The following is a 17232-nucleotide window of genomic DNA, read 5'->3' on the forward strand; positions in this document are numbered from 1 at the left end:
TTTTTATAGCCGAGTCCGAACGGCGTTCCACATTGCAGTGAAACCACTTAGAGAAGCTTTGGATCCCTCAGAGATGTCACCAGCATTACTGAGGTGGGATTATCCACTTTTTGTGTTCGGTCGAAGCAGGAATCGAACCCACGACCTTGTGTATGCAAGGCGGGCATGCTAACCATTGCACCACGGTGGCTCCCAAAATTTTTTAAGGTAAAGACAAAATCTTTGGAATCGGGCATGCTTTTTTTGTCAGTGTATATGCATTTATTTCTTATATTGTCTTTACACTGCAAAAAAAGCAAATGTCAGTTTAAAATGTAGAGTGGATAAAAAGTAAACAATGTTTTCTCAATTCCAAAAAAAAAAACTTTAAACCAAAGATACAAAGTCTTCGACATAAGTCATAGCCTGTATTTGAATCATTTTTATCTTAAGTATATAGATGCAATAGTTCAGTTAATTTATGGTCGAATTATATACATCAAGAATGTTTTTTTTTTTTACCTTAAGGAAAATATGCCTTAGTTCAAAAACATACAACTCTAACGGATGGACGAAATTTGTGTCCTAAATTTAATAAAAATAATTTTTGAAGCAATGACTCTGCTAATCATATTGCTTAATCTAAATCTGTCCATAAAGCTCGATTAATAATTGTAAAATTAGATATAATGCATTCGGACGTTAATTGCCTGTTTCGGTATCAGGCTAACATGAAATTATAAACTTCCTTTTAATAACATTTTCTAAATTTCATGATTTTTCAAAAATTTGTTAATATTGTGTAAATTGTGTATTCTAAAATGGCGAAATAAAAATAACGGGATGCCCTGCTGATAAATATTCTATAGAATAAAATGTTCACTAAATATTATTTGAAAATTTATAAATTTCATAGAAATAAAATTTTTAAAAGATTTTTAAAGAAATAAAATTTTGACAAAAATTTCCATAAAAAAAAATTATGAACATTTTTCTATAGAAACAAAATTTTGTACAAAATTTTAAAAGATTTTTAGAGAAATAAAACTTTGAGAAAAATTTCCTTAAAAAAAAATTATGACAAAATTTTCTATAGAAATAAAATTTTGTAAAATTGTCTGTAGAAATAAAATTTGAGAAAATTTTCAATAGAAATAGAACTTTACCAAAAATTTCTATAAAAATAAAAATTTGACAAAATTTTCTACAGAAATAAAATTTTTGACAAAATTTTCTATAGAAATACAATTTAAAAAAATGTTCTAATGAAATGAAATTTTGACAAAATTTTCGATAGAAAAAACATTTTTACAAAATTTTCAATTGAAATTAAACTTGAAATAAAAAACTGACAACATTTTCTATAGAAATACAATTTTGACAAAAATTTCCATAGAAATACAATTTTGACAAAATTTTCTATAGATATAAAATTTGGACAAACCTTTTTTCGATAAAAATTAAATTTTTAAACGATTTTTAGAGAAATAAAATTTTGACAAAAATTTCCATAAAAATAAAATTATTACAAAATTTTCTATTGAAATATAATTCTGACAAAATTTTTCATAGAAATATAATTTTTACAAAATTTTCTATAGAAATAATATTTTGCAAAATTCCATGGTTTTAAAGAAATTTGTCCTTAATATTGTGTAAATTGCGAAATATAAATAACTGGATGCACCACTGATAATTTTTCTATAGAATAAAATGTTGACTAAATATTATTTGACAATTTATAAATTCGATAGAAATAAAATTTTGACTAAAATTTCCATAAAAATAACATTATGACAAAATTTTCTATTGAAATATAATTGTGACAAAATTTTCTATTGAAATATAATTTTGACAATATTTTCCATAGCAATACATATAATTTTGACAAAACTTTCTATAGAAATACATTTAAAAAAAAAATGTTGTATTGAAGTGACATTTTTTTACAAAATTTTCGATAGAAATAAAATTTTTACAAAATTTTCAATTGAAATTAAAACTGAAATAAAAAAATTGACAACATTTTCTATAGCAATAAAATGTTTATACAATTTTCTTTAAAAATAAAAATTTCCATAGAAATAAAATTTTTACAAAATTTTCTGTAGATATAAAATTCGGACAAACTTTTTTTTTCGATACAAATTAAATTTTTAAAAGATTTTTAGAGAAATAAAATTTTGACAAAAATTTCCATAAAAAATTAAATTATGACAAAATTTTCTATTGAAATATAATTCTGATTAAATTTTTTAAAGAAATTAAATTTTTAAAAGATTTTTAGAGAAATAAAATTTTGACAAAAATTTCCATAAAAAATAAAATTATGACAAAATTTTCTATTGAAATATAATTCTGACAAAATGTTCTACAGAAATAAAATTTTTGACAAATTTTTCCATAGAAATATAATTTTGACAAAATTTTTTATAGAAATAAAATTTTGCAAAATTGTCTGTAGAAATAAAATTTGAGGAAATTTTCAATAGAAATAGAACTTTAACAAAAATTTTTAAAAGAAATAAAATTTTACAATATTCTCTACAAAAATAAAATTTTTTGACAAATTTTTGTATAGAAATACAATTTTGAAAAAATGTTCTATTGAAATGAACCAAAGTTTTTTACCAAATTTTCCATTGGATTTAAAATTGAAATAAAACAAGTAAGAAAAGTCTAAAGTCGGGCGGGGCCGACTTTATTATACCCTGCACCACTTTGCACCACCTTTATATCTTTGTAGATATAAAGGTTTGTCCCAAAAACATACATTTAAATATCACTCGATCTGGACAGAATTTGATAGACTTCTACAAAATCTATAGACTCAAGATTTAAGTCGGCTAATGCACTAGGGTGGAACACAATTTTAAAAATATGGGAAACATTTAAATCTGCAGCAATTTTAAGGAAACTTTATTTATGATTTATCGCTCGATATATATGTATTAGAAGTTTAGGAAAATTAGAGTCATTTTTACAACTTTTCGACTAAGCAGTGGCGATTTTACAAGGAAAATTTTGGTATTTTGACCATTTTTGTCGAAATCAGAAAAACATATATATGGAGCTATATCTAAATCTGAACCGATTTCAACCAAATTTGGCACGCATAGCAACAATGCTAATTCTACTCCTTGTGCAAAATTTCAACTAAATCGGAGTTAAAAATTGGCATCTGTGGTCATATGAGTGTAAATCGGGCGAAAGCTATATATGGGAGCTATATCTAAATCTGAACCGATTTCAATAAAATTTGGCACACTTGACTATAGTACTAATTGTTCTTCTTGTGCAAAATTTTAAGTAAATTAGGGTAAAACTCTGGCTTCTGGGACCGAATTAGTCCATATCGGGCGAAAGATATATATGGGAGCTATATCTAAATCTGAACCGATTTCAATAAAATTTGGCACACTTGACTATAGTACTAATTGTTCTTCTTGTGCAAAATTTTAAGTAAATTAGGGTAAAACTCTGGCTTCTGGGGCCATATAAGTCCATATCGGGCGAAATATGTATATGGGAGCTATATCTAAACCTGAACCGATTTCTTCCAAAATCAATAGGGTTCTATTCTGAGCCAAAACACATACTAGTGCAAAATTTGAAGTCGTTTGGACTAAAACTGCGACCTAGACTTTGATTACAAATATGTGTTCACGGACAGACGGACATGGCTATATCGACTCAGGAGCCCACCCTGAGCATTTTTGCCAAAGACAGCATGTGTCTATCTCGTCTCCTTCTGGGTGTTGCAAACATATGCACTAACTTATAATACCCTGTTCCACAGTGTGGCGCAGGGTATAAATATGGGAAGCGTTTAAATCTGAAGCAATTTTAAGGAAACTTCGAAAAAATTTATTTATGATTTATCGCTCGATATATATGTATTAGAAGTTTAGGAAAATTAGAGTAATTTTTAAAACTTTTCGACTAAGCAGTGGCCATTTTACAAGGAAAATGTTGGTATTTTGACCATTTTTGTCGAAATCAGAAAAACATATATATGGGAGCTATATCTAAATCTGAACCGATTTCAACCAAATTTGGCACGCATAGCAACAATGCCAATTCTACTCCCTGTGCAAAGTTTCAACTAAATCGGAGCAAAAAATTGGCCTCTGTGGTCATATGAGTGCAAATCGGGCGAAAGCTATATATGGGAGATATATCTAAATTTGAACCGATTTCAATCAAATTTGGAACGCATATCTACAATGCTAATTCTACTCCCTGTGCAAAATTTCAAATAAATCGGACCAAAAAATTGGCCTCTGTGGTCATATGAGTGTAAATCGGCCGAAAGCTATATATTGGAGCTATATCTAAATCTGAACCGATTTCAACCAAATTTTGCACGCATAGCTATAATGATAATTCTACTCTCTGTGCGAAATTTCAACCAAATCGGGGTAAAACTCTGGCTTCTGGGACCGTATTAGTCCATATCGGGCGAAATATTTATATGGGAGCTATATCTAAATCTGAACCGATTTCAATAAAATTTGGCACACTTGACTATAGTACTAATTGTTCTTCTTTTGCAAAATTTTAAGTAAATTAGGGTAAAACTCTGGCTTCTGGGGCCATATAACTCCATATCTGGCGAAATATGTATATGGGAGCTATATCTAAATCTGAACCTATTTCTTCCAAAATCAATAGGGATCTATTCTGAGCCAAAACACATATTTGTGCCAAATTTGAAGTCGATTGGACTAAAACTGCGACCAAGACTTCGATTACAAAAATGTGTTCACGGACAGACGGACATCGCTATATCGACTCAAGAGCCTTTTGCCAAATGAGCCATGAGCACTTTTGCCAAAGACACCATGAGCATTTTTACCAAAGGCACCATGTGTCTATCTCGTCTCCTTCTGGGTGTTGCAAACATATGCACTAACTTATAATACCCTATTGCACAGTGTGGAGCAGGGTATAAAAAAAAATTGACAAAATTTTCTATAGAAATAAAAATTTGACAAAAATTTCCATACACTGTTAGAAAAATATGTTTTTCATATGTTCCGATATAAACAAAATGTGTTTCGGGCAAAATTTTAAAACACAATATATTTAAGTGCAAACATGTGATGTTCCTAAACTAACACTAAATGTTTGGGACATCTATGTTAATATGTTAGAATAAATTAGGTTTGGGGCATGAATGTTCATAAAAATCATATGTGTGAATGCAAACATATATAAATTTACAAATTTCGACTAAACATACATATGTTGTGATATTTTATTCAAAGCGATAGAGAGAGTATAGAGAAAGAAATAGAGATGGAAACCGAGAGAGTTGACGAAAGATATTAACATTACAAAGCGAAAGAATCAAAAGAGAAAAATTTCTGTGAAACCGCTTGTATGTTGTTTCGGAAAACTGTTTTTTGATAAGGCCAAAAATTTGATATGCTTAAGTCTAAATATTATTTAATTTGAATAAAGAGAATAGACATTCGGAACCAAGAGAATAGACATTTGAAAACCAACCAGCATATGTTTTCGCCTGAGAGCAGCATTTTATGTATGTGTGGACATGTGTTTTGTTTATCATTTTGGCACTGTGGGCACAATTTTTTTTTCTTGGTTCGTTAAAAGAAATCAGGGGTCTTCGTAAAAATAACGAAAGGGTACTATACTCTTTTTAGAGTTGGGACAGTAAAATGAAATAAGAAGGAAATAGTGAAAAATTACACAGTAAAATCTATAAAAACAAAGTTTAGTTCCTCTTTATTAATAAGTAGTAGGAGTTGACGGACACCTTCAAATATAAAAGCGGGCATTAAGTTCGAGTTTTGCAGCTAAAACAATTGAAAAAGTTTATTTTCTTTAAAATAAATTATTAAAGAAAAATAAGAGGCATTTTAGAGCGATGGTGTTCGATGCTAGTAAAAAACTGTTCACGCCTAAATAAATTTATGTTTATATTATAAAATTATTTATGTATGTTTATACTCGACTCCACGTTCTTCTTTTGTTAGTTTTTGAATTCTTTCCAAATTTTAAAGTTTTGTACCAAAAACAGTTTTTTGTTACAAAAGTTTTTGCAATAAAAAATAATATTTTATCCAAAAATCAGTCAATTACGTTTATATCAAGCACTGTTACTGACTATAAATCTTTAATAACCCACATTTCAAAGTTTCATTATAAAAATTTAATATAGTATAAATATAAATGTGTAAATTAAAAAAAACAGTGTTCGGTCGGAGCAGGGATTGAACCCACGACCCTTTGCATGCAAGGCAGACATGGTAACCACTGCTCCACGTGGCAAACAAATGTATGTTTCTGTTAAATAATGTTATGTTTGCATGGGCTCGTGGGCGCTGCAAACTATGCTATATAAATGTAACTTATAACGATAATTATCTACTGGTGACTATAACAGCTACGTAGCCCAGTGGATAGTGTGTGTGTATGGTCCTCGGTTCGATTCTCCGTGCAGGCGAAAGGTAAAATTTAAAAAAATTATAAAAGTGAATAATTTCTTCAACATTATTTGTATTACAGAAAAAGGTGCCAAGAACTAAAATATTTCGTGGAAGTGAAAATTGCGAGTATGTTAGGGTATGAGCACAATCGTCTTTGCGAAAAATTCTTCCAAGCATATAATATTTTTGGGCTCAAAATGCTTCCAAACATATAATATGTTCACATAAAACAAACATATTAATGTTTCGGCAGTATCCAATAATATATGTGCTTCCTGCAAAATATGTTTGGAACATATGTTAAAGAAGCGATTTTTTTTGAGGGTGTAGAAACAAAATTTTGACAAAATTTTCTATACATATAAAATTTTGACAAACTTTTCTATAGAAATAAAATTTTGACGATATTTTTTATAGAAGTAAAATTTAGAAAAAATCAAATTTTCTATGGAAATAAAATTCAGAAAAAAATCGAATCAGACATCATAATGGACTGAATAGGCAGAAATAGTGGTATGACCCTATATGTGACCTAACCTTCCCTGTCTCATACCTATTGAGATAGAAGATGGTCCGAGTAGCGCTTTCAACTGTCAAAATGTTTTAAACGCCGAAAACGGCATATGCCTGCATAAAACATAAAAATTGGCCACCGTGGTGCAATGGTTATCATACCCGCCATGTATACACAGGGTCGTGGGTTCAAACCCAGTTTCGACCAAACACCAAAAAGTTTTTCAGCGGTGGATTATCCCCTCTTAGTAATGCTGGTGACATTTCTGAGATTTTTCATAGCTTCTCTAAGTGGTTTCACTGAAGTGTGGAACGTCGGACACTGCTATAAAAAGGAGGTTCCTTGTCATTGGGACTCAGTGATAAGATAGAAGTTCACCACTGTGGTATCACAATGTCTAAGTGAGCTTGAAATAGCGGACTGCCTCTATATCTATCCTAACCTATAGTGAATTTCGAATAATGCGAGTGTCTTCTTTTAACTCGATATACCGAGTTAAAAGAATATTATGTTGCAAAAAAAAAAATATATTAAATATCACGTCTGGTGGGCTCGACGTTATTGTTGCTTGGCCTGATACATTTATGGGGGTATACAATAATGTTTGGGTTTCGCTCTATTATTAAACGAAAAAATCTGGTCACCTTAGACATTGGGAAACAATTTTGTATATATAAATTTGAAAATTACTATCGTCTGCAATCAGTTAAATACCGGCATTTCCACAAGTAACATCTTGAAATACCATAACCAACTAAAAATCGTAAAATTATAATTAAAATTTCTGGCTAAGAAAGCAATCAAAGTTTTTTTTGTTTTTTTTTTTTAAGTGCAAGTCATTTTTACAAACGCATTTAAGTGCTTACAATTGCTTCAACGTTGTAATCAAGATAGAATAAAACAAAAAGTCTAATATCTCTGATAAGAGCTAACTAGTCAATTAAACCACAACCATCATGAAAATGTCATCGCTGCGAATGCAAAAGGTATGCATGGCTTTAGTGATGCTAATGCTGGTGATTGTTTGCTGTAAACCTCACAACACAGAAGCGGGTCGTGTTATCTTCTATGGACCACAACGAGTCTATACGGGACAAATTCTATCGACACATGCCAAAAAGGAACCATGTCCTAAATGTCAAATGAGAGATCATCGTGGACGCTGTCGTCGCATTATAACATTTAATCCAGGTAAGTTACGCAGAAAGCATTTTATCATTGTGGTGCCATGTAGGTGTCAAGAACAGGGATTTGCTTGTGTGTATGTAGATGTAATTGTATGGCTTATATCTGCGATAGTATCTTGTGTATGTTCTATATTGGTGTGGTGATGAGATTATAATTAACGTCAACGATGGCAATATACTCACAACGTATATTGGGGTAGGTCATTGGCAATATTAAGTGCTATCGATGATATTGAAAAGTTAGGGAGCTTCTGTGCAATTTGTTTACATAATGATATCGACGAATTGATGGTAGCCTATGTTAGGATAGAAATTGGAGTGCTAGCGCTATTTTCTAGAAATTGTTCAAGTACAACCCCATATGAGTGTTAATTAAAATTCGCACATGTCGATTTTTGATTCTTGGTTACTCTTATCTTGAAAAAAATTTAAACTTTGCAATGCATGTAGATTTTGAAGATATTTCTCGTAGGAAAAATTTGTAATTGATTAATTGACCTAATTGAAAGATGATGTAATCTATGTTTTAGGGCAAGAAATTTTAATTAAAATAACGTTTATAAAATTTGCTTTAAAAATCTTTTTTTATACCCTCCACCATAGGATGGGGGTATATTAACTTTGTCATTCCATTTGTAACACATCTATATAATGCTCTAAGACCCCATAAAGTATATATATTTTGGGTCGTGTTGATATTCTGAGTCGATCTGAGCATGTCCGTCCGTCTGTTCAAATCACGCTAACTTCCGAACGAAACAAGCTATCGACTTGAAACTTGGCACAAGTAGTTGTTATTGTGTAGGTCGGATGGTATTGTAAATGGGCCATATCGGTCCACTTTTACGTATAGCCCCCATATAAACGGACCCCTAAATTTAGCTTGCCGATCCTCTAAGAGAAGCAAAATTCATCCGATCCGCCTGAAGTTTGGTACATAGTATAAGTATATGGTATCTAATAACCATACACAAATTGGTTCACATCGTTCCATAATTATATATAGCCCCCATATAAACCGATTCCCAGATTTGGCTTGCGGAGCCTCTAAGAGAGACAAATTTCATCCGATCCTGCTGAAATTTGGTACATAATGTTAGTATATGGTCTCTAACATCCATGCAAAAATTGGTCCACATCGGTCCATAATTATATATAGCCCCCATATAAACCGATCCCCCGATTTGGCTTGCGGAACCCCCAAAAAAAGCAAATTTCAACCGATCCGGCTGAAATTTGGTACATGGTGTTAGTATATGGACTCTAATATCCATGCAAAAATTGATCCACATCGGTCAATAATTATATATAGACCCCATATAAACCGATCCCCCGATTTGGCTTGCGGAGCCTCTAAGAGAAGAACAGTTCATCCCATCCGGCTGAAATTTGGTACATGGTGTTAGTATATGGTCTCTAACAACTATGCAAAAATTGGTACTCATCGGTCAATAATAATATATAGCCCCCATATACACCGATCCCCTGATTTGGCTTTCGGAGCCCCTAAGAGAAGCAAATTTCATCCGATCCGGCTGAAATTTGGTACATGGTGTTAGTATATGGTCTTTAATAACCATGCAAAAATTGGTACTCATCGGTCAATAATAATATATAGCCCCCATATACACCGATCCCCTGATTTGGCTTTCGGAGCCCCTAAGAGAAGCAAATTTCATCCGATCCGGCTGAAATTTGGTACATGGTGTTAGTATATGATCTTTAATAACCATGCAAAAATTGGTCCGCATCGGTCCATAATTATATATAGCCCCCATATACACCGATCCCCCGATTTGGCTTTCGGAGCCCCTAAGAGAAGCAAATTTCATCCGATCCGGCTGAAATTGGGTACATGGTGTTAGTATATGGTCTCTAACAACTATGCAAAAATTGGTCCTCATCGGTCAATAATTATATATAGCCCCCATATAAACCGATCCCCCGATTTGGCTTGCGGAGCCTATAAGAGAAGCAAATTTCATCATATAAACGACCCCCATATTTCAATTCTGGTTCTCTACGTACGGTGCAAAAGTCCATATCGATTGGCAAATATTTGTAGACGTACCTATACATACCTTTTTTGTCTAATATATACCAGGTATGGACTAACACACAATTTAGAAACGATGTTAAAAAAGTTTTAAGATACCACAACCCAAGTAATTCGATTGTGGATGACAGTCTTTCCTAGAAGTTTCTACGCAATCCATGATGGAGGGTACATAAGATTCGGCCTGGTCGAACTTACGGCCATATATACCTGTTTGTATTCACATAAAACCACGTGCCACTTCTGAATAAAGAAATAAACACAAAACACTGTAATTCCATATTCTCCGTCCATTCCAAGAAACACACGACTGACGTGCAAAATGAAAATCGTGTCTACCTGTCAATGTTTTTATAAAATTCTTTTCGCTGCAAAAAAATTAAATAGTCACGAAAGCAATGTACATGGTCTTTATGGCCATATAATGGCCTATATTTAACCTATAAAAATACTTTTTTCCCTGCAAAAAAGTAAAAAATGTTAATGGTCAGGTAGATGATTTTCCCGACCATGTAATGGTCTCAAATTCTATCATTTAAATAGTAGGACATGTTTACGGCACCTGGGAACCATTTAAATGCTTATTGCCAACATATATTTTTCTCCGCTCGAAAATTATTTTTAAATAGACAAAATATATGGTTTCCGCGACAATTACATACTCTAGATAAGCATTAAATGGATGCTGCAACCATGTTCAAACATGTTTTTTTTGTGCGTATATAGTCGCAAATCGATATTTCGATGCGTTACAAAGGGAATGACAAACATATTATACCCGCATCACTATTCTATGATGATGGGGTTAAAACTGAATAACAATATATGTATTTCATTTTTTGTTGCATAGTGTTATAAGAAATTTAATATAAGACGGACAAATCATTATGTGTCTATTATCGGGTTAATTGATAGACACAGACCATCAGAACATACATAACATCTTATCAATGAAGTGACAATGAAGAATTAAAAGATTGTGGAAACAATGCCAACGATTTGTTTTAGCCACGAACGTCCGTTTGTCTCTTTACCTATTTGTCATTGGCAAGATAGAAATCGCAATTGTCAACTTATTTGCGTGGAGTTTGTTGCAAATGTACGAATGCTAAGAAATTTAATGAGAAAATGGAATCAAGAGTAAAATGTTATCTTTAACGTGGAACATGGAACCAGAGAAGGAAGCCGTCGAGTCGCGCCACCGATTTTAGCAGCCGTTGTCGAATATGTCGACTCAAATTTAGCCCTAAATTAAGGAAAATTTTTTTACTTAAATCAGAAAACTTTTTATACCCACCACCATAGAATGGTGACGGGGTATAATAAGTTTGTCATTCCGTTTGTAACACATCGAAATATCGATTTCCGACCACATAAAGTATATATATTCTTGATCAGGGAGAAATTCTAAGACGATATAGCCATGTCCGTCTGCCTGTCTGGCTGTCTGTCTGTTGTAATCAGGCTACAGTCTTCAAGAGAGAAGTTCACCAATGTGGTATCACAATGGACTGAATAGTCTAAGTGAACCTGAAATATCAGGCTGTCACCTAACCTAATCTAACAGTCTTCAATAATAAAGGAATCGTGCTGAAATTTCGCACAAACTCGACTTTTGTCTGCAGGCAGGTAAAGTTCGAAGATGGGCTATATCGGTCCAAGTTTTGATATAGTCCCCATACAAACCGACCTCCCGATTTGGGGTCTTGGGCTTATAAAAACCTTAGTTTCTATCCAATTTGCCCGAAATTGGAAATCTAGAGGTATTTTATGACCACAAAGAGGTGTGCCAAAAATGGTGAGTATCGGTCCATGTTTTGTTATAGCCCCCATATAGACCGATCTCCCGATTATAATTTTAGGGCTTCTAGAATCGATAGTTTCTATCCAATTCGCCTGAAATTGGAAATCTAGAGGTATTTTAGCACCATAAAGAGGTGTGCCAAAAATGGTGATTATAGGTCCATGTTTTGATATAGCCCCCATAAGACCGATTTCCCCATTTTATTTCTTGGGCTTCCAGAATCTGTAGTTATTATACAATTTGGATGAAATTTGAAATCTAGAGGTATTTTAGGATCATAAAGAGGTGTGCTAGAAATGGTGAGTATCGGTCCAGGTTTTGGTATATCCCCCATAAAGACCGATCTCCCGATTTGGGGTCTTGGGCTTACAGAATCCGTAGTTTTTATCCAATTTGCCTGAAATTGGAAATCTGGAGGTATTTTAGAACAATAAAGAGGTGTGCCGAAAATGGTGAGTATCGGTCCATGTTTTGGTATAGCCCCCATATAGACCGATCTCGCGATTTTACTCCTTGGGCTTCTAGAATCCGCAGTTGTTATCCAATTTGCCTGAAATTGGAAATCTAGAGGCATTTTAGGACCGTAAAGGGGTGTGCCGAAAATGATGAGCATCGGTCCATGTTTTGGTATAGCCCCCATATAGACCGATTTTACTTCTTGCGCTTCTAGAATCCGAATTTTTTATCCAATTTGCCTGAAATTAGAAATCTAGAGGTATTTTCGGCCCATAAAGAGGTATGCCGAAAACGGTGAGTATCGGACCATATTTTAGTATAGCCCCCATAAGAACGTTCTCCCGGTTTAAACTCTTGGGTTTCTAGAAACCGTGGTTTTTATCCGATTTGCCTGAAATTGTAAATATTCCGGTATTTTAGGCTCACAAAAACGTGCATCGGATTAAGTTTTTATCGGTCATTTGGTAATGCCTCCATATAGACCGATTTCACTTTTTGAGGGTATAGAAATCGCAATGATCATGAAAATTGCTTGAAACTCCATGTAAAATTTCCAGATTTTATTTCTCGTGTGAAAATCTATTGATTTAAGATTTCAAATCAAGACGTTATTTTATAATTTTCTTGCACACAAGCGATATAAGATATTAATGATTCCTCTAAAACTCAAACAAAAATGGTTCTTATAAATCCAGAATCTGATATAGTCTTCATAGGTAAAATCTTTAAATTTATCTTCGTGAAATGTACTGGTTGAATTGCTCTGCTTGATCTTTCCTCAAACCCCCCTGAAATTTCAAAGGAAACCCTAATATTTGATTCATAGTGGTGGGTATTTAAGATTCGGCCCATCCGAACTTACTGCTGTGCAATGGTTAGCATGTCCGCCTTGCATACAGAAGGTCGTGGGTTCGATTCCTGCTACGACCGAACACCAAAAAGTTTTTCAGCGGTGGATTATCCCACCTCAGGAATGCTGGTGACATTTTTGAGGGTTCAAAGCTTCTCTAAGTGGTTTCACTGGAATGTGGAATGCCGTTCGGACTCGGCTATAAAAAGAAGGTCCCTTGTCATTGAGCTTAACATGGAATCGGGCAGCACTCAGTGATAAGAGAGAAGTTCAATACTGTGGTATCACAATGGACTGAATAGTCTAAGTAAGCCTGATACATCGGGCTGCCACATAACCTAACCTAACCTACTGCTGTATATACTTGTTAATATTATTTTCCTATTTTATTTTAAATATTCTCTTTCAGTAATACCATGAACATATTTTTTATATATCTTTTCAGAAGAAAAATGTTAAACATCTCATTTTGCGATGTCTACTTTTCCATATCCACGAAAGGAATCTCTTAAGACTGCAGATGCCGTTTTTCTTTGGTCATCGTTATCCTTAGCTATGAAAGTATTGTTTTTAGTATATATAATTTTGTATTATTTATTTGAGTTAGTGTTAAATTATTCAATTGAATCGGCTATTTATTGTTGAATTTAAGAATTAGATTTATAATAAATAACAGAGGCCAATCAAACTAATTAATTAATATAAAATAATAAAAAAATAAGAATTTTCATAAAGTCTTTATTTTACTGATAAGGGAAATTTTAAACATTATATAGAGCATTTCAAGCATATCGGCCAATACTTATTTCTGATATAATAATTGTATAGAAAAGAATATTTGAAAATTTTTACTAGGAATATTAACCTTTGATTTCGGGAAAGGTTTATTTGGGAACAATATAAAAATATGTAATACAATATACAAATTTGACCGATGTAATCTAAATTTGTAGTTAAAGAGTTTAAAAATTTCCTGATTTAACATATCTCAAAATGTGAGTACAATGTATTTCATTCAAGCAAGTACAGGCTACCTGCCTACTTCAAGATCTTTAAAATAATTTTCCGGTTTATTTTTGGTTTGGTAATGATAAAATTAGTATATCCCCAATCGTATGGTGAAGGGTATAAAAATAAGGAAGCAATTAAAAGAGATTCCAATTTTTATACCCTCCACCATAGGATGGGGGTATATTAACTTTGTCATTCCGTTTGTAACATATCGAAATATTGCTCCGTCCGTCCGTCCGTCTGTCCGTCCGTCTGTGGAAATCACGATAACTTCCGAACGAAACTAGCTATCGACTTAAAACTTGGCACAAGTAGTTGTTATTGATGTAGGTCGGATGGCATTGAAAATGGGCCATATCGGCCCACGTTTACGTATAGCCCCCATATAAACCGATCCCCAAATTTGGCTTGCGGAGCCTTCCGGAGCAGCAAAATTCATCCGATCCGGTTGAAATTTGGTAAGTGGTCTAAGTATACGGTCTCTAACAACCATGCAAAAATTGGTCCATATCGGTCCATAATTATATATAGCCCCCATATAAACCGATCCCCAGATTTGACCTCCGGAGCCTCTTGGAGGGGCAAAATTCATCCGATCCGGTTGAAATTTGGTACCTGATGTTAGTATACGGTCTCTAACAACCATGCAAAAATTGGTCCATATCGGTCCATAAATCTATAGCTCCCATATAAACCGATCCCCAGATTTGACCTCCGGAGCCTCTTGGAGGAGCAAACTTCATCCTACCCGATTGAAATTTGGTACGTGGTGTTAGTATATGGTCTCTAACAACCATGCAAAAACTGGTCCATATCGGTCCATAATTATATATAGCTCCCATATAAACCGATCCCCAGATTTGACCTCCGGAGCCTCTTGGAGGGGCAAAATTCATCCGATCCGTTTGAAATTGGGTACCTGATGTTAGTATACGGTCTCTAACAAGCATGCAATAATTGGTCCATATCGGTCCATAATTATATATAGCCCCCATATAAACCGATCCCCAGATTTGACCTCCGGAGCCTCTTGGAGGGGCAAAATTCATCCGATCCGGTTGAAATTTGGTACCTGATGTTAGTATACGGTCTCTAACAACCATGCAAAAATTGGTCCATATCGGTCCATAAATCTATAGCTCCCATATAAACCGATCCCCAGATTTGACCTCCGTAGCCTCTTGGAGGACCAAACTTCATCCTACCCGATTGAAATTTGGTACATGGTGTTGGTATATGTTCTCTAATGACCATGCAAAAATTGGTCCATATCGGTCCATAATTATATATAGCCCCCATATAAATCGATTCCCAGATTTGCCCTCCGGAGCCTCTTGGAGGAGCAAAATTCATCCGATCCGGTTGAAGTTTGGTTGGTATATGTTCTTTAACAACCATGCAAAAATTGGTCCATAACGGTCCATAATTATATATAGCCCCCATATAAACCGATCCCCAGATTTGACATCCGGAGCCGCTTAGAGGAGCAAAATTCATCCGATCGGGTTGAAATTTGATACGTGGTGTTAGTATATGGTCTCTAACAACCATGCAAGAATTGGTTCATATCGGCCCATAATTATATATAGCCCCCATATAAACCGTTCCCCAGATTTGATCTCCGGAGCCTCTTGGAGGAGCAAAATTCATCCGATCCGGTTGAAATTTGCAACGTGGTGTTAGTATAAGACCGCTTATAACCATGCCATAATTGGTCCATATCGGTCTATAGTTATATATAGCCGATGCCCAATCACACAAAAATTGGTCCATATCCGTTCAAAATCATGGTTGCCACTCGATCCAAAAATAATTTACCAAAATGTCATTTTTATAGAAAACATTGTCAAAATGTTATTTCTATAGAAAATTTTGTCAACATTTTATTTCTATAGAACATTTTGTGAAAATTTTATTTCTATAGAAAATTTTGTCAAAATGTTATTTCTATAGAAAATTTTGTCAAAATTTTATTTCTATAGAAATTTTTTTCCAAATTTTACTTCTAAATGTTGTCAAAATTTTATTTTGTCAAAATTTTATTTCTATAGAAACTTTAAAACTTTAATTATATACGTATTTAATGGGCCTCTTTTAGTTTAATATATACCACGTATGGACTATGGGGTATATATTACGGTGTTAGGAAGTTTGAAGATACCTTGCCATCGGCAAGTGTTACCGCAACCCAAGTAATTCGATTGTGGATGACAGTCTTCAGTAGAAGTTTCTACGCAATCCAAGTTCGGCCAGGCCGAAGCTTATGTACCCTCCACACATAAGCTTCGGCCTGCCGAACTTACGGCCGTATATACTTGTTTCTTTTTGTTTAAAGTAATTTCCCTGAAGACGAGCATCGGAGATGTCTCGAAATATTGGATATTTTCAAATAAAAATTACAACTCAATGAAACAACAACGTCTGTTTTTATTTACATGACCTCAAGCCAAACTAAACAAATATAATTATATAAAAACTTTATGATCGATACTAGTACATACTTTATGGCAAATTCCACCGTAAGCCGAGAAATGGATTGGTACACTTATAACCTATATTTTTGAAATGTACATTATTTTATTTGTTCTTTCTGTGTTTTATACCCGGTAAAAAAAATGTACATCACACCTTTAAAGAATTACTTGAGAAGTGAAATTAAAGTCCATCTCTAGAACAATATTTTAAGATGTGCATGAAAGTAATGACTTACGAAAACATCCAAAAATGTTTCGCTAACCATTTGCGAACCTCTCCAGCCAGATCTGGAATTAAAATTTTGTCATGATCATGAATATACATATGGAATAAACTATATACAGACGATGTATTGCATACGAAATTACTACTTTATTATAACAGTAATTCAAACATAAAGGGTAGAGACCTCTAAGTGAAATGCTCGTTAATAAATGCAAGAAAT

At 33.4% G+C, this 17232-nt stretch overlaps 1 protein-coding gene and 1 long non-coding RNA gene across 3 annotated transcripts in view; one reads left to right on the plus strand and one right to left on the minus strand.

Annotated features, from left to right (window-relative positions):
• The window catches only part of LOC142228077 (uncharacterized), a 170696-nt gene extending 153756 nt beyond the window's left edge, over positions 1-16940 (minus strand). Inside the window, exon 1 of the long non-coding RNA XR_012720060.1 lies at positions 16814-16940. This is a non-coding gene — a long non-coding RNA (uncharacterized LOC142228077). The remainder of the gene's footprint in view (positions 1-16813) is intronic.
• Positions 7662-14035, plus strand: LOC142229001 (uncharacterized). Of its 2 annotated transcripts, XM_075299530.1 has the most exons (3): positions 7662-7711; positions 7779-8139; positions 13747-14035. In XM_075299530.1, the coding sequence occupies exons 2-3, from the start codon at positions 7905-7907 to the stop codon at positions 13758-13760; spliced, it is 249 nt and encodes an 82-aa protein (XP_075155645.1). In that variant the 5' UTR covers positions 7662-7711; positions 7779-7904; the 3' UTR covers positions 13761-14035. The 2 variants fall into 2 exon arrangements, with proteins under 2 accessions (XP_075155645.1, XP_075155644.1); XM_075299529.1 differs by having other exon boundaries at positions 7668-8139.
• Positions 16941-17232: the final 292 nt, after the last annotated feature.

This window comes from Haematobia irritans, chromosome 3, assembly GCF_050003625.1.
Source record: "Haematobia irritans isolate KBUSLIRL chromosome 3, ASM5000362v1, whole genome shotgun sequence".
NCBI classification, from domain to species: domain Eukaryota; kingdom Metazoa; phylum Arthropoda; class Insecta; order Diptera; family Muscidae; genus Haematobia; species Haematobia irritans.

Excerpts from the sequence above, each read along its gene's own strand:
- LOC142229001 (XM_075299530.1), top strand. The coding sequence starts at position 7,905 with ATGAAAATGTCATCGCTGCGAATGCAAAAGGTATGCATGGCTTTAGTG.